The 18,849-nt window shown below is 37.3% G+C and overlaps 2 protein-coding genes across 2 annotated transcripts; both read left to right on the forward strand.

The window, feature by feature from the left end:
* Positions 1 to 3,943: 3,943 nt before the first annotated feature.
* On the forward strand, positions 3,944 to 5,644 carry LOC140937289 (adenosine receptor A3-like). Its single transcript, XM_073386834.1, has one exon. The coding sequence runs from the start codon at positions 4,008 to 4,010 to the stop codon at positions 4,842 to 4,844; it is 837 nt and encodes a 278-aa protein (XP_073242935.1). The 5' UTR covers positions 3,944 to 4,007; the 3' UTR covers positions 4,845 to 5,644.
* A 10,350-nt stretch (positions 5,645 to 15,994) lies between these two features.
* LOC140928181 (QRFP-like peptide receptor) lies at positions 15,995 to 16,879 on the forward strand. The gene has a single exon (XM_073377897.1). It carries the CDS (start codon positions 15,995 to 15,997, stop codon positions 16,877 to 16,879), a length of 885 nt encoding a protein of 294 aa, XP_073233998.1.
* The last annotated feature ends 1,970 nt before the right edge of the window (positions 16,880 to 18,849 follow it).

An 18,849-nucleotide genomic window follows, 5' to 3' on the forward strand; every position in this document is an offset into this window, starting at 1 on the left:
TGAGGAAATTTGCATATGATCACCCTTGATTATGGAACTGGGCTCGACATGTAGTCAAGCATATCATTCTGATTACAGCGTAATTGAGTCAATAAACTGTTCAACTGTTCAACCGTTTATTACTTATTTCAAATTTTACAAGCAATATCCACTGCCTGCATTTAGCAATTAGCTAGTCGAGGCGAGCGGAGGTTACACGTACTTTATATATTTATGTGAATATATGTTATGTATAGCAAACAAGTAAGACTAGAGAAAAAGAGCAAACAAAAAACTAAACGTTACTGATCATCTTCACTCCTTCTAAGCGGCGAAAATTGATCTAAATCTTGCGAACGAAGAAGCTCAGGACTCGTAACGTTTATTATAACCCTGCATCGTGATTTCTATAGTGATATTTACGGCGAACGGGTACCGTCAGATTCAAGTTGATATTATCTAAAAATAGAAAATGTGCTGCAAAAACATTGGTTATAGACAAAACTAACGTGAGACTACTAATTATCTGGTTGCAGTAATTCACAGTAAAGGACATTAAATTAAGGAAAAACGTGGTCAAGTTCAAATTCACTTTTGCCGTTTACCGTAAACGTGACTCTACATCTCTCTATTGAGTGCCTAATCTTATCAGGAACACCCGTGATAAATAAGCCCGGGGGGGGGGGGGGGGGGGCACTTTAGGAATTTCTGGGTGGGGATGTGCCGCTGGGAGCCTGGAACCCTTAACCTTTACCAGAGCTAGTTCAGCTGAATTTTGCTACCCTATACTAGAGTAAACTCCCCAAATCCCCCTATCCTAGAGTAGCTGTGTACCTAGTCTAGATAAAATCTTCAACCAACTGATCAGTTTCCTGAAAAATGATACCCTATTCTAGAGCCAAACGCTCTGATTTATATACCCTATCCTAGAGTAAACTGCTTGAAAACCATACCCTTCACAGCGGCACATACCTATATAGCCCATATATGGCAGTAAACCCACCCCCCCCCCCCCCCCCGGGTAAATAAGCGATATAGGTCTTGTTGAGAATGGGTGAGTTTCCTCGTAGTTTGTACAAGGTCAGAAGCAATTTACTAAAGCAAAAACATACAAAAATAAGTGTAAAAGCCGACGTTTTGGCGTCATCGTGAAGGCAATCTCAAGAGTGAGTAACAATAGGGTTTGTTTAAAGAATCAAATATGAGTGCTTTGGTTAGTGTGCTGTCTTAATTACAGTCAAACCTCTCCAAAACATCTACCTTAGGGACAGAAGAAAGTGGCCGTTGTTCAGAGGTGGCCGTTATGGGAAGGTAACGGGGGAGTAATATGACTATTTTTTTTTAGGAGGTACATTATTGAAATCTATTGCAGTCATAAATAAGATATATGGATAAAATATTCACAAAAAAACTTGAACAATGTTTTTTTTTCACGTGACAAAACGAGTATGGTTTGCAATTTTCGCTATAAGTATCGAAGACAGTTTATGCTTACTACAGCAGGGAATAGGCCTCTCCAGATTCTGCTCCAAAGAAGCTAAAAAGTTGCTAAGAAATATGCCAAAAAGTTGCTCAAAAGTTGCTCAAAATTGAAAAAGTTGCTCGAATATTTTTAAGGCAGCATGTCTAATTTTAATAACAATTGCTTTGTTACATTAAGGTAGAACTAAGTAACTAGTTACCACAAATTAGGCAACCTTTAGTTGAATATAAGTGGCTAGTTACAAAAAGTTAGACAGTAAGTGTAACAATCTGGTTTACAAATCTAGCTAACTGTTGTTTTCGTGCGATAATGGGGTTTTCGATTTCTTCGTCTTCGGAAGACAACGTGTCGTCCGCCATTTTGTTTACACACAGTCCACAGGTTACCCCTACCTCGTTCCCAGGGCTTTTCCCTTCTCGTGGGGGGCGCCCCCAAGAGAGGGGAAAAGCCCTGGGAACGAGGTTGAGGCTACCCAAACCCAATTCTTGTAATTAATTACCAAGTCCACATGATACCCATTCAAAAGGCAAAAATATGAGTTTTACTAGAAAGATGTTTAGAATCTTAACCAAGAGAATTTCAACTTGTTTATTTACAAAAAAAAAAGGGGGGGGGGGATATTCAGTATTTTGGTTCAAAATAGCCCAAAAGTTACCATAAAAGTGCTAGTTTTCCGAAAAGTTGCTAGAAGTTGCTCTCTGACAAAAAAGTTGCTCAAAATCCTAAAATTGTTAAAAAGTTGCCGAGCAGAATCTGGAAAGGCCTAGCCGAGAACATGGAACATAATGAAAGTACGATTACCGTGATGAATCATCAACGTTCCATACGGATCAAATTTCATGAACATTCTTGACTTTTTCATCAGTCTTAGAAATTCCTAAAAAGATATACCCGTAACACTAACTGGATCGTGGATCCGTTCACGCAAGTTAAACCGGCTGTGCACATGGCAAAAAATCAATTTCAAATGTACATTTTGTGGTTTTTCTTTCACACCGATGTCAAAATGTAGAAAACGTCCATGAAACCTTTATACATATAAAAATTCCCTTTTAAAGAAGTACTTTTCGTTGACCATAGAATACAGAATGTACCTAAAGTATCTTCCGAAACCCCGCTGCCTCGGTTGGTTCAAAACAACCCAAGCGCTCTGATCCGCCGTGAAGAAACAAGGTTGAATTCCTGGAAAGACAATTTCATAGGGAAAAGCTCTCGTTTGTCTACAAAAAGAAAACTGAGCATTCTTTTGAACTTTCTCTTTCCATTTGTGCATTTTATCGGCGTATTTTCAATCTTGAAATACAAAACTTCAGTCTTGAAAACCACCACGTGATGAATGCGCGCCGGACATTTTGTTGATGGATGATATTAGAGACCTTTAGATTCGAAGACGAGGACGACTACTTTCGCGTGTTCTCAAAGTATAGACTTCCTACAAAGCTTTATTTTACCATATTTCACTAGAAAAGTTAGTACTCTTATCTCTTTAATTAAGGAGGTTATGCGCTTTCCCGATCGCAAAATGATAAAACTTCCAACATTTAATATCTTGTTTTCGCGCCTAAAACTCGTAGTAGAATGAAAAAGGGTATACCACATTTTCCCGCCGAAATGACGCTGGTTATCGCTCGAGCACTACGTGGCATTGAGAAAATCTCGTACTCGTAGTCGTAATCGTAATCGTCTTAGAATCTAAAGCTCTTCATTTAATAAGGTGTCAAATCCGCTTCTTCCCCAACCCTATGTGGCTGATCATTTAACTTTTGTGTGGGAAGGGGTATGGATGATTTGGTCTGGGTAAGAATTTTTTTCCAAACCTCTGGACTTAGAAATTTTTTCCCTTGACATATAACAGTGTGAGATTTTTTTCCAGCATTATATACGTCATGAGCGATATCTATTTTTTCAGTGCAGGATATTATTTTTTACAGTTATATCCTTGCAAGCTTTTCCTCCTCGAAATCAGTCTGCATGGTCGGCCCCTAAAATCCACAAAACATTTGCACAGTTGAGAGATTCTGATTTCCCAATCATTTCTAAAGCCTTTTGAAACAAAAGGGACAAAACTCTCTAGGGAAGGAATTCGTTTCTACTTACTTCTACCCGGGGAGTCCGTACGGAGGGACATACGGTGACGTCATACCCAAATCTTCTCAGATGGGTAGTTTCCAAATTGTCTTAGGTATGGAACTCCAAGCGCGCGGAGGCTCCGCTAAAAAAATACAGCAGAATTTAAACCCTTTCTTCTCTGCCACATCCCACAGCTATCAGCATTGCTCACCTTTTTTACTCCAAAAAGGCTTAGCACACTTTATTTGGGCTGCACAGCGTGTTGACCGTTCATTCTAGGAACTGCTAACTGCATTGCCCTTTGCGCCGGGTTCAATAATCGCTCTTGCAAGCTAGTCAAAAAAGGTAAAAATGGTTCTGAATCATTTGTTTATAGCGCTGATCATGGGTTATGCTTTCAACCGGGTTACTGTAGTGAGCAACAGACTTAAACAGAAGGAAACAACAGCAGCAGCAACAACAATAACGATACAAGATGGTTCCTTCTGCATCCAAGTGTATCACCTGGAATGTTATTTTTGCAGCCGAGATTGTTGCCATAGTAACAGTGAACCTCCTTTCAATCATCCTTTTTATAAAGACCAGAAGCCTTCGCACTCCCAGTATGTACTTGGTTATAAGCTTAACCGTGGCGGACATGTTGGTTGGAGGACTTTCTGGAGCTTTTAAACAAGTGCTCATCCTACAGGAATGTCACTTCGTACAATTTCCTTTTCAAAGGGAAGTTGTAATAACACTTCTTTTTTTCTTCCCTCTAGTCTCCCTGACAAACATTGCTATGATTTCTTTAGAGCGAGTGCACGCCACGTTTCGTCCAATAGAGCACCGGACGATCAGGAAATGGGTCTACGTGGTAGCAATTGCTGTTGTTTGGGTTCTCCCTGTTATCACATCAGTCACCTCGATGGTAGTTCTCCTTATGACAGGATATTACCTTTTCTTTTATGGATTTCATTGCTGTTTGTGTTTATTTGTTATCTGTGTTTCTTACATCGCAATTTTAATTAAGTTTCGTTGTGGAGCACATCCTCTGCGCCATTTTGCAACTTCTTCAAAACAAAGAAAACTGACTGTAACATTGTTTATAACGACTTTAGTATCTTTACTGCTGTGGTTACCATATCATATACTTGTTATCGTTAACCTGAAAACTAGTGGTCTTCCTAGGTCATTTCCTCGACTAGTAGCTGTACGTTTGGGTTATTCATTGTTTGTTTTGTTTTACGCAAACTCCCTTGTAAATCCTGTTCTATACACAATCAGGATTCCGGACTTTAAAAGAGCCTTTTTCTCATTGTTTAGACGTCAATAAAAAGACAACAGCACCATTTGTAGGAGGAAAAATAAGATTGGTCTTGCGTAATAGGACTCGACTTAGCTAAGAATAGACCGTGACACTTATTCTTGGATAAGACACGTTTTAGCTGGAACATAGAAAACCTCGGATAACTTAACGACTGTCGTGCCGAAATATCTTTAGCGAAATTCGATTTTAAGTGTTTAACTTGTCTACAACTAATGAAAGAGAGGAAATTGAAATTATTTTTTATGGTAGGAATAAAGGTTACACTATGATCACTCATACCAACGTAAGACATCCCACAGCAAAGGATGTCGTCTCGATGAGTAGTGAAAAAAAGATTTATTATTTGTTAAGGGTACTTGTTTAAGGTGTAAATAGAAAAGCCATACGGTAAATATCGGTACATTCAAGAGAACCCTATTTAATTGATATTGTTGGTAAGCAAATCCAATTTCTTATCGTCCCATGTTTAACGTGCTGGGAATCTAGTCTTTTTAAAAAGGGATAAATATTCAAAAAACAGCTCAATATAGGTTAATTTGGTGGTCTGTACCAGTAGGTTACAGCAAAAGTCTTTGTTGTTCGCATTAACTTTTTATTAAGAGTACAAAGAGCTAATTCTCTAAACCTCAGGAACTATGTAATTTACGTTTGAACAAATATATCAGGTCTGCATCGCCCACCAAATCTAACCTACCTCTAGCCCTTACCCTAGCCTGGTCTGCATGTTCCACTGATAAACTTTTCGCGCTTGGCTGTTGACATCCGAAATCTTTACGAAATATGTCAAGAGCGTAGCGTCCAACGTACGCACAATTTTTTTTTTTACGCCCATGCGTACAGCTGAAAACTTAAAAAAATAAATGAATAAAATAATAAACTCCTGATAGCATTTTTGTCATTGAATCGGGGTGACTGGTAAATTCTTCGCATTATATTGGTGTCTTTGAGTTATTATTTCCTTTATTCTTTTTATTATTCAATAAACGGAAGACAAGAAGCGTTGTAGTGGGGTAACAAACGAGAGATTGAGCTCTCTTGAAATTCTGCACACATACAGGCACAATGACGATGATATTGGTTGCGTTATATCAGAGTTTTCCCATCTGAAGGAGGCCTACTTTGGGACCTTTTAAGGTCGTAATAATAATTACGTAATTAATGGTAACAGGACTGAGTAACTGACTCTGTAATCATACGAGTGATTAACAAAATCGGACGACCGCGTAGCGGGAGTCCGTTTTGTTTAATCACGAGTATGATTACACACCGAATTGGGCGACACGAAGTTCTGTTACCAATTAATTAATTAACAAAATTGTTGATATAATAAGCTATTTTTTAAATCAAAACACGAGAAATTCCAATTTTTTTTTGCTATCGGTAAAAAAAGTAAAGCCATTTAAGTGCACGCGTGATGACGCGTACTGTCCTATTAAACTGTCCGATTAAGACTGAAATCAGTGCAGTTGATAGCCAGTCAGATTTGACAATTTTGTTATAGTTATGACTAAGGTTGTAATTACAACTGCGCGCCGTAAGTCGCCTTAGGTCGCCTTTAGTCTTTTAAGTCACTTCAAATCATCATAATCTTAAGGAGGTTCAAGTTGTCTCGTTATTACTTTTCTAGTTTTCTATTTCCAGAATGCTTGATCCCTAACAAAGTGTGTAATAACCCATGTTCAATAATATTAGCCAAAGACCCACCTCCTCCCCCCCCCCCGCCCACACACACACACAAACAAAATTCTCACAGTGACTTAAGACCCACTAATTTCTTCTCCACCCCTCTAATTTACCCAGTTACTTTAGGCAATTTAATACTCCTAATAGATAGTTGTAAGTAATACAAAAATAATCATTCCTGTGTTGTTTATGCAGAAATGACAACATATGGTACACGACTTTATGTAGTCACTAGTATAGGTATTTTATCAATTTTATTGGGGAGGTTTTTCTCGTATTTCCGAGTAAAAGTGTTGTTAAGAAGGCATTCAAAGGTACAAGTTCTAGCTAAATTATATTAAACAGCGTGCAAATAGAGTAGACAGAGAAACAATGGAAATTAGCTTGCGACTGCAGTGACAGGGCTGAATTACGTACTACGCATGTCCGTGTCATCACCTGTTTACCAAGCATTACCAAGCATAGCCCGTACGCGAAGCACTCGTGAGAAGTGAAATTCATGCATCTGAGACTATCTGAGACCATCTGTCAAACTCATATTTGGGAATGCCAACGAAGGAGAAATTCTACGAATATGTTAGAAATGCATATCATGGAAAGGAATGCCTTTACGTAAACCAGGTATCAAGGAAAAAGCTTTTGACCGTCCCTGCGAGGTTTTTCGTTGTTTTGATCGTCAGTAAGTTTGCAGAAAGGTGACTGAGAAATTAAAAAAGATCAATATGCTGGAGTTTGGGCAACTTGTTTTCGATGGTACGTAAACGATTTGCTTAAACATTATTTTATTGTGGTTAAAAAGGGGCAAATCTTTGTAATGTAGCCTAGCGATAACAGTCTTTGGTATTTTCTTGGTGTCAAGGAAGCCGGCTTTGAGCTCGATGATACCATTAGAAAAAAGAATTCATGAAAGTCATAACCTTGGTTAAGCCTTTATGACGTACACAAATCTTAGTGCGATCAAAGAAGCTTTTTATTAGATATAGTTTTAGCCGGCTTAGAGGTGCTGGTCGAGCTGAAGTATCAGTATTTATTCGCTTAAGTTTATTTAAAAATTAATTTGCACCTCTAAGCTGAACTAATGAATAAACTTTTTAATGTTTGAAGCTGGTGAAGTTTTGAGAAACATCACAAGTTGGTTCAGCTCTATGTGAGTTTTCATACTAACTATAAGTTTACCCTTTATAACAGGTTTGAATGAAGCTGAAGAATCAAGGAATGAAGATCTAGACATCAAAGAGAAAGATAAAATTAAAGCTATCTAAAGAGTCAGATTGTTCTTCTCCCTGTAATGAAGCTTTGAGAGAACTTCAAGTCATTTATATTTTTTACCAGCAGGCGTCGAGTGCATTACTTACCAATTTACTGCTTTCAGCATTAATTTTGACTGTTGCCAGATACAAATTTATAATAGCTGTTGTGAGCTGAGCTTAGAATGATGTCAAAAAGGGAAAAAATTTTGGAAGAAAGAAGAGAATTCGAAACATCGGTGATCTTTTTGTGTTCTTACAGTTCTTATTGTGAAACTTAGCGAAACGTAACAAGAGAAATAACTAAAAGACAATCATTCAAGGAAAAATAAAGATAAATATAAAATGTGTCCAAATGTATATCTTTAATGCTGACACTGATATGAGATGTCTGGATGATTTCTTAGAAAACTGATAACATGTTGATAGTCTGTCTTTCTTTTCTGTTCACGCTTGAACTGATATATACATTCGAATGAAAGAACTGTTCTCAGTATCGTCCATCGGATGAATAATTACGGAGAAGAAAACGAGAATTGAATAAGATATGAATTAATCTGGCTTTAGTTTAGATGGCAACCTTAAATATTCGAAAACCACCTTAAAAATCGCCAAAAGGTGAGGATGTTTTGAAATTAAATGCTTTTGCAAACGATACTAAGTAGCAGGGACGCTTCGTTCGTGCGTCTTCTTTTACCATTAAGAAAAAGTAGAAAAAAATTACAAAAGTAGAAACGAGAACTGAATAAAGTATGAAATAATCGACCTTGTTATTTATTCAAAATATTTCCCCATTTCTGATTGGCTAAAAGCGCACGCATAATTCGCCATAACCATTTACTGATGACCAAATTTGGAAGAATTTTGTGTTTAACAAGGAAACGACGTCAAAAATACAGCCCGCTACAGGTTAAGGCACCGTTACCGAGAAGACCTGGGGACGAGCTTGTCTTTTTTGGTTGTGAAAAAAAAAAAAGCGGCGGACATCTCACTCGTTTCAAGAGTAAGAACTACAGGTGCAATTAGGCGAAATAATTATAGCTAAAACTATGGCAAAAACAGCAAGACAGCTCGGAGGGCGACATCTGCTATTTGGAGAATATTTCCTAAACTGGACAAACCTAAACGTACACTATCGAAGATGAACTTAACATCGATTCAGGTAAGCATGTTTTAGCTATGTTTATAAACTAGGAATTATTTTGAATGAATAATAAAGAAATTAATGAATTCGGCTTTCTTAGGATATGAAGAATTAAGCGGATCTCGTAGGGTGTTATCCACTTCGGCCCCTGTGGATAACACCCTCCTCTATCTGCTTAATTCTTCATATCCTAAGAAAGCCGAATTTATTAATTGCTAATTTACTTTAAATGGGAAGTAACCTGAGATCAGGCCCAATTTTAGCACAAGTTTGTGCTCACTGATTTTGGCCGTAACGCTGATTGGCTGTTAGAACAATGCCACAAGATCTGATTGGATTTCGGAATCAAAGGAAATTGAAAGCGCTTATTCCCGGCGTGGTTGTTTTCGTGAATGATCCGCCGTCAGCGGAGAGAAGGATCAATTTTTCTGTCTTTTTTATTGTTTTATGGTCTTATGGTGGGAAAATATGCTTCAAACTGTGCCTTGGAAATTCAGAAAATTAAGATGGTTATTCCTATCTTCGTAGGATTTGCTTTATTTGCGGAACTAATGTGAGTGTATCGCGGAGTTGAATCCCTCTGCAAGTCGTTGACCGCGAACAATGTGTCTTTTGATTTACCAACAAACGAATGCAGTCAAACTAATGTCCAAATTAAACTTGTTTTATTTGAAAGTTTAGCCGGGAATGACTTCTCTGAACGGAGCACGCAAGTGGAGGCTCACTGCGAAAGAAAACTCAATCGCCAGCTGTGAAGTATTAGACAAAAAACATCGCATCACTGTACAAGGAATTTTTATAGGCATTATCATAAAAGCTAGTGGCGCTAGTCTGAAGGTAACAGACTTGTTGTTTGCCTTCGCTTCTTTTGTAAAAAATAAAGCAATTAAAGAAACTAATCAAAGGGGAACTACAAAGTGTGTTTGAAATATTGTTTTTCGTTTTCTTTATAGGTCAGTTGAGCATGCAATTAGTAGTGTCGTTTCGTCTTTCCAAAGTGATAATATTTACATGGATTTAAGATTGTTATGCTGTACTAGATCTGCCTTTCCTTTCGAAAGACATTAGAAGCATATAAAAATGAAAAATTGCAAAATCACTGCCTCCTGCTCATCATCACGTTAACTATTTGTTCGCTATGCTAGCCCTAGTACAGCTGTATGCTAATCGTCATTTTAGGCAGTATATTAAACGGTGGCAAGTGCTTTGTGATCGACTAAGAAACGCAAACAAGTCAAAACACATTAGCCCCTGCCTGGCACTACTCGTTCATATAGCCGACTACTCTTCATTTTGCTGTTTTTTAAAAACTGGTAGCGTCCTTTTTAAAGAAGGTAAGACAGTTTAATATTAATTCCAGTGGAGTACGTGAAGTCACATAAGATTTGGCATCAGATTCTCATTTTGTTAAAAAAATATACATTCATATATTCTAAAGTGGCCACAGAACACTTTGATGAGATAGAAACTGGCTTGCTTTTTGTTAGTTAAATCTGAACGTTTGTGAACCTACAGTTTTATAACACAAGCGATCAGTTTGCATTTTTTTTTTCAAAGAGAAGAGACTAACGGCTTTATCAAACTTTCTTTTAGATCTTTCCATAAGTGTTTGTTTTCACCTGCAACGTAGTTGATAACGTTCTCCTCCCCTACTATTAGGGAGCTTAAGCAACGACGACGGCTACTGAAACGGGAACGGCAAAAAGGCAATAGTTTAGATTTATTCAGTAAAACAACAACTTTGCACGTGCATCAGGCTTTTTTGTACATTTCTTACCGTCACTGCACGACTACAACGTGAACGTGCCCAATTTCACGTTTTGTAGAGGACGTGAACACAAGGCAACGACTTTCGTCTTCTCTTCCTGAACTTCGATACAGTCTTTTAGAATTCATCTCCAGAAATCAATTGACAACATTTGACGAATTGGATGAGACACGGAGTAAGCGCGATAAAGTTTGAGGCAGCGTGACTTCACTTTTTAAGTGACGTTTTCGTAGCCGTGGCCGTCGTTGTAGTTTAAGCTCCATAACAATAAAAAACAGACGGCGTCTAAACAGGTGATCAGTTTATTAAGGTAAACTGGCCAGTGCGTCATTTCTAAGGGATGAGTTTCGTTGCATCAATACTACAAGCACGATGAATATACAAAATACACTCTCAGATCCTGTTAAGTTAAAAATATGGCTTATGCTCAAAGAAAGTGTCCCTGAGAGTGCTCAAAAAGTTTTCCTTCTCTGGAGGATAGATGGTTAGATTTTTATTTTCACTCTTACTGGCGTGAAGTAGAGATCTTAGACAGCAAATGATAATTAGCTAAGCCAGCTTTTCAAATAGGAGGCACGGACAGGAAATTGGTTCTATGAAGGAAGGGAGGAAGGGTAAAATCATTCGTTTAAAACCAGGAATGAAGGGTTATATTCCCTTTAAAATACCTGCCACGCAGGCTAAACTTGTTTCTAAACACAAACAGAGAAAAAGATGATAATCGTTCCCATTATCGCCCTGTTTTTGACGCCAACTAAAACCTGTCTTTTTACTAATCCTTTAGCTCAGATTATGAAAACAATAAATTTATCTTGTTCATCAATCATGTTTAAGATGTCTTTTTAACTTATAGTTGGTGCAGAAACTATTCGAATTATTTAAAAAGTACCAAAGCACGAAGGACTAGAGGTATGTTTCATGCTACGTTTTCTTATATTTTGTCCTTGTCAGTTCTACAGACAATTAAAAGCCATCGATTAAAGTTGACTTGCGTTTGTTTTGTTAACCGAAAACGTTTTGAATTATTTGCATTTGCATTTTCTTTTTAACTCAGAGAAATATAGGATGGGATATCTTTGAAAGCAGTTGTTGATCATGAAAGGGTCCAAGCAACAGATCTTCAAACCTACACTGCATCTTGTGAAAAGTGAATTGTCCTTTATTACAATATAGCTGCCAGTTCTGTCCGCCAACCGACGAAATTTAAACCAATCTACTTATAAACAAAACACAGCTGCGTACAGTTTCATTTTCGAACGTTTGCTTCTGTATCTAAGAGGCAGTCTCAGTAAAAACCGCCCACTCAATTTCGAATGAAAAATAATTTTGCCTGAAACTCATCTGGCAAGTGGAAGGCTTTATCGAGACTACAACTAAAATAGGTTTGCTTTGATTCACAATAATTTTCTTGCCCCGCTGGGGGGCGCTCAGTATTTTGTCCCGCCCTCCAATTTGCACGTCTTGAAAATTGAAAATTAGGCATTTTTGCGGCGCTGTAAAATGTTTGATTTACCCATCCGCCAATGAATTTTAGATCTATTTATAGGTAAATACCTCTAGTTTCACACGAATGTAATAGTTATTCGCTAAATTTAGCTGAAAAGACGAAATTAAGCAAAATATGACCCCGAGTAATTGCCTTGGAGCGAAAGGCCAAAAATGACCCTGGTTTAAAAGCTTATTTCTGACGTTTGGGACCCAGCTGAAAGCTCTAGACCAAATAGACGAAAAGACAGATTATCTGTTATTAAGAATATACAAAATCCGCTGTACGATTTCAGTATTTAAAAGTTATGACCGTTTGTATCAACGCATATGCGAGCTTCTGCAGACAATACATATATCCAAGACTAGTACATTTCAGGGTGACTATTGTCAATGTTTTACGTTCAAAATATGCGATAAATTCAAAACTAAAATGTGCTAGTCATGGAGGTATGTATAGTGCGCATTGTTTTGGAAAAATTAGCATAACGTCAAAACCGTGAATGTTGTAACGCAGATTTTTGACAGGTTCCTAAGATAGGTTTGTCTTGAAGCTTTAAAATGTTGCAGTGGATCAGTCGCAATGAAAGTTTCAGACCTTATTATATACATTACGAATATTATGTGAGGAGATTCTAAAATAATTCGTTCTAGTCATTTCAGAGATATGCAAATGCGCTGAAAGTCACAAATTTGAATGAAGTTGCACTTATACAGGTGGTGAGAAAGCGGGTTAGTTTTCAAGATCGCAAGAACAAAAAATACACCGAAATTTCCAAGCATCAAAATATGATATTAAGAGTGGTTGTCAAGGAAAACCGGGCAAAATGTTAAAAATGTCAATGGAGGGGGGTCAACAGAATAAGTTCATACTAACATCATAGATAGGTTTGGTGGAGTAATGGACAAATATACCAAACATAGGTTCTCCACTGCCCTTGTATTAGAGATACGAGCATCACTTTTTTCGACCCCCTCGGACGCCATTTTTATAAGCAAATTTTCACCATTTTCTGAAACTCACAGAACCCTCCAAATTTAACGAGCGAAGTTTATTTTTTGTATGCGATACAACACATCACAGAACTACTTTCTAAAACCATAAGATTTGGTAAGTATCCACGGACAAGACTAAAATTTTCTTATTTTATCTGACCTAAACTCAGTGTCTGCAAACGAGCAAAAAATCGGGCATTTTTGAATTGATCTACAGCGCACAACTAAAGCGACAGAACAACTCTGACAGCCAAACTGCAGTCTACTATCATCCATGCAACCAAAACACTAATAATCATTTTGGGCAATTGAAACAGGAAGAAATTAGAAAAATCACATTTGTTATAGTTTCCAAGCTTTTTCTTGTAAACAGGCCGATCCCTTCGTGTTTGTTTGTAGTCCTCTTCCTGAACTTTCTTTCATATCTCGCTGTAAAGTATGTTTAGCAGCTGAAGGACATATTACATTTTTAAAGGGCAACTGTTGAATATTGAATATGACCTTTTCGAATGAAATTTACAGGCGTCTGGATTTCGACATCAATATTTTAGATGAGCCTGTTGAGGGCATTTCAGTTCAAGAAATTGAAGTTAGCGTTCCTACTCGCAATCGCAGGATAAGCGATGATTTTTTCGAAGAGGAGTCAAATTCTGTGTCCCTCGCGAGAAAGCCGTGAGAAGAAGCCCGCTTAGAAACAGACGAAAATTCTTAAAATGATGCTGCTTGTTCCAGTAAGTTTTATCCTTCTTTTATCCTTTTTATCCTTCCTTTTATTATATTCTGACGGGAAGATTATGCTCTGGAGGGTTCTAAGTTTTGATTTAACAAATGTGATTTTTGCCGCCTGTTTCACACTGAGATATCATTACACGCATAATGATTTTCTGTGGTTTTTGTTTCTGGTCGGCAGGATTGGCCCTCTGATGCAAACTTAACGCTCTTTGTTACGGCTAAATAAGGGTTTTAGGTTGTTTAATTTTCTCCAAAGTGCCTCCTGGATATGAATAGCTAAAAGCGATTTTCTTTTGACCGCGAGTGTGATGGATTCCTGCAATGTTTTCAAACTCTGGGCCCTGACAACCTCGAATCTCAAATGAACTTGACGGGTTTTGTTTGCGTCCTTTGCAACAAGTTCCAGATACAATGTTTTTGAGCGTCGAGTATTTCTCCAATTAGCCATTAGCTTTCGATTGGCCGGTTTCCAAATTTTTCATGGCTTATTGCCAGAACTGTTCTGATACGAAGTTCTGACACATGGGACGAAGTTTACTTTCTAGTCCATTTTTTGTTAGCACGTCTGCTGCTTTCCTGTTTTGATTTCAGCTGTGATTTGCTTGTATCTTAGCGTTTTCGTTCGAATTGCGCGTCAACTTCGCTTCACTGGAATTGACGTTTGGCTGCTTTGATTGTTTTGTACGACGATTATTCCCACTCCTCCGTTTACCTTTTGCTGCTGTTTTTTTTCTTCCTGCCGTGGTTCCAGTACCAAAATTGCAATTTCGTGATTAGGATCGCTGTCCGCGGACTTCAATTCCTCCTAAAAACTGATATATCAACTAGCAAATAAGTCAACTCCAACGAAATCGTGAAATCTAGCTCCCAATCGGGACAATCTTTCAAGATAAATCCATTTCCTTTGTCTACAAAATCACTTTCGTCGATGAAACACACCTCCACGCGGGACTCCATTATTTCTTAATTAACAGCGCTGAATAAAAGTTTGCGGACCTCTCGGGAAACCAATTTCCCGATTAATCCAAGCGTTTAATTGGTCTAAAAATAACTTTGGTGAAATTCACATATCCCAAGGGCTAAACTGGGCGTTTCCTTCTCTGTCCCATTATGGTTGTTGATTTTCAGTAGCTGGTCTAGATCACACAAAATTCAGTCTTTATAAATTTCAAAGCCTTTTGTTTATTGTTGTCATAGTGATTTCGATTTTACTTAAAACTACATTTTTCACAAATTTCGATCCATAGCCAATTACTGGTGAAAATTTTATAGCGATCGGACAAGGAAAAAAACACTTTTAAGTCGACTGAAAAACATCGATATAGCCTCTGAAAAACTGTATCGAAACACCTTAACAGTCCCACATTGTTTGGCTCTCTGTAGCGTCGCAAACAAAAGATTTTTTTCTTTTTTTTACGATGGTCCTATTCTTACAAGTTAAGATACTTATTAACTATTGAATGAGGCTGAGTATTATCTCAGGAATTGTGGAGATTGAGGAGGATATTGCAGATAACACCCTCCGAGATCTCCATAATTCTTCAGATGATACGAGAGCCGAATTAATTTTTTTATTATTACTATTATTCTTTCAAATTAATTCCTAGTCCAAAAGTAAGCTAACTCATACCTCCATCTAAGTTCATCTCCGATAGTGCATGCTTAGGAGGTAAAGGGTCGTTCAATTCTCTAAATATTCTCCAGATAGCAGGTGCTGTGCGTCGAGTTGTCTTCTTGCTGTTCTTGCTATGTTTTTAGCCAACATTTCGCCTTTTTCTTCCTCCCGAAACGAGTGAAATGTTCTGCCATTTTGTACTTACCACCAAAACAACTCAACCTCGTCTCCAGGTCTTCTTGGTTAAATGTTCAATAATCTGGACATTTTGCTTCACAGTTGATGTCATTTTACACACATCACAAAATTCCTCCAATCTTGGTGATGAACCATGAGTGGGGTTTTAGCCGATCAGAAACGGAGAAATATTTTGAATGAATAATAATGATCTTTCTTTAGCACTGATCAAAGTTTATTGTTCTTGCAGGTTACTGTAGCGGGTAACACAAACTCAAGAAAAAACAACACCATCGACGAAAACTCAACATGATTGTTTCATCATCCGAGTGCATCATCTGGTTTACCGTATTCACCGCCGAGTTTATTGCTATAGTAACGGTGAACCTCCTTTCCATCATTCTTTTTATAAAGAACAGAAGCCTTCGCACTCGCAGCATGTACTTGGTTATAAGCTTAACCGTGGCTGACATGTTGGTTGGAGGTCTTTCCGGGAGTGTCAGTCAGTTGGATTTTCTCCGCAATTGTCACTTTGTAAATTTTTCTTTAGTATATCTGAAAGTTATAATTTTATTACGCAGTCTTTTGCTTTTCTTTCCCTTTGTCTCCCTGACCAACATCGCTGCGATTTCTTTAGAGCGATCTCACGCCACGTTTCGTCCATTTAAGCATCGACTTATCAAGAGATGGGTATACGTGGTGGCAATTGCTGTTGTCTGGGTTTTTCCTGTTATTACATTAGTCATTCGGGAGATAGAATGGCTTCTGATTAGACATCACCTGTACTTGTGGGAATCACACTGTTGTTTATGTTTAGTTGTTACCTTTGTTTCTTACACGTCCATTCTCTTTAACTTTCGTTTTGGAGCTCATCCTCAGCGCCATTGTGCAGCTGCTTTAAGACAAAGAAAACTGACTGTCACATTGTTTATAACAACTTTAGTATCTCTATTGTTGTGGCTACCATACAATACGTATCTTGTTGTTGTCTGGTTAACTGATATTTGTAATTATCGTATTACTTATCCAGAAGGTTTAAGTTTCGGTTTTTCTTTGCGATTTTTGCTTTATGCAAACTCTCTTGTAAATCCCATTTTATACGCAATCAGGATGCCGAACTTTAAGAAAGCTCTGCTCTCATTTATTAGATGTCATCAAAGAGCAAATGTTGGTGTCGCACTAAATCGTCACTAAGAGGAGGGGAGGAGGATATTGCAAAAAGATAATAATAATAGTTGCTAGTATCATTAACAATTTAGTGACCACAATATGAGTTTAAACCCTAAAGAGTGCAAAAAAATGTTTATTTAGTTAATTTCATGCATAATCATAACTTTGTATTGTCAGGCATAATTCTTGGCAATAACCTCGTGGATCGTGTGCCCATCTGTAAACTCCTCGGAGTATATATCAGTAACTATTACATCAATGAATGAATGAATGAATGAGAACTGTAACGTTTTGTAATGTTTTTCACGTACTAATTAGTTGAATTAGTACTTAAATTTAGACTAATAGCTTTTGCAATACTGTAATTTTTTATGGCCATGCAAATAAAGCATTTGGTGTTGTTGTTGTTGTTGGATTATATTTTCAAGAAGACCTCAAAGCGCCTATTCTCATTGCGAGTGTTAAAGAAAGCAGGAGTTCCTAGTAAACTAATCCTTAAAGTCTACTTAACAACCATAAGACCTATCTTAGAAAAGTGTACAGTGTGCGAATGCTTAAAGTAGTATAGTATGTACAGCATTTTTTAAAAAGTGTAAATTTTTGAAGCCGGTATTTTATCCCCGCAATTCCATTTTTAAAATGCATGGATATTGTTAAACAGTTTATTATAATTATTATTACTCTTATTATTATTATTATGATTATTATTACTCTTATTATTATTATTATTATTATTATTATTATTATTATTATTATTATTATTATTATTATTATTATTATTATCTCTATTATCACAGTCTTTGCTGGTGTTCTTTTTGCGCATCAGCCGGGCGCAAACCATGCACCTAGAGCGTCAGTCACTCAAGTCAATCATTCTGTTCATACACTGAGCACCTTTCGAAGGATTCGTGCAGATCCCAGCATGCAGATCTTTTGAATCTCTGTCATACTAGCTCTCTCTGATACTTTCTTGATGTTTTCTACCATACCCTTCTTCACTGTACCAAGCGCACCAACAACCACAGGGATCACTACGGTTTTCATATGCCACATTCTCTGTATTTCTAGTTCTAGGTCTTTGTACTTGCATTTTTTTTCAGTTTCCTTCAGTGCGATGTTTCTATCTGATGGAACAGTCATATCAATAAGTTTGCAGGTGGAATTCACTGAATCTTTAACGATGATATCTGGTCTGTTCGCTGTTATAGTTCTATCAGTATTGACTGGCATGTCCCACATGATGGTGATGTTGTTATCTTTATTGTGTATCACGGTCTCTGGTTCGTGTTCGTACCATTTGTCTGCAATCTCTATATCATGATCTTTACATATGCTCCAATGGAGATATGCTGCAGAATTATTGTGCCTGGAGATGTACTCTGTTTTGGCTAATACCTCACATCCAGATACAATATGGTCCACTGTCTCTTCTTATTATTATTATTATTTTATTATTATTATTATTATTATTATTATTATTATTGTTGCTATTATTATTATATGATAGTGCACCTTGTAAATCGCTATGAATTGAGAGAAGTTGAAGGGACTGTTATTATAATGTATGTATACATAGAAGCAAAGGCTATACAGTAGCCTACATTTCGAGGAAGTGCCGGAACAAATAAAGATTGCACAGAAGAAATACTTAAAGTGTGTTCCATTGAGAAATCAGCCGTTTAGAATTGGAAAGCCGAATTTTGAATTTTCGAATGAAAAAGCGAGGTGGGTTTCATCTTCAAATAAATCCGCCCTCGATGTGAATCAATAAGCAGATTTAAGAAAACGTCCCCCCCCCCTACCACTTTCCTTTCAACGAGTTTAACGATGTCCACACGGCATTGCCAAATTAAGAAAAACAAACAATACATAAAACTGAACTTGTGCGGCTAAATAGTACGTCCAGCGTAAAAAATAAAGAAAAAGAAGAATGAAAAAATAATAGTAGGAAAAGCGTCCCTCTAATTTAAACCCATCTGAGTCTACTCCTCTAC

This window comes from Porites lutea, chromosome 1, assembly GCF_958299795.1.
Source record: "Porites lutea chromosome 1, jaPorLute2.1, whole genome shotgun sequence".
Lineage (NCBI taxonomy): Eukaryota > Metazoa > Cnidaria > Anthozoa > Scleractinia > Poritidae > Porites > Porites lutea.

Coding starts and splice junctions, on each gene's coding strand:
- LOC140928181 (XM_073377897.1), top strand. CDS start 15,995: ATGATTGTTTCATCATCCGAGTGCATCATCTGGTTTACCGTATTCACC.
- LOC140937289 (XM_073386834.1), top strand. CDS start 4,008: ATGGTTCCTTCTGCATCCAAGTGTATCACCTGGAATGTTATTTTTGCA.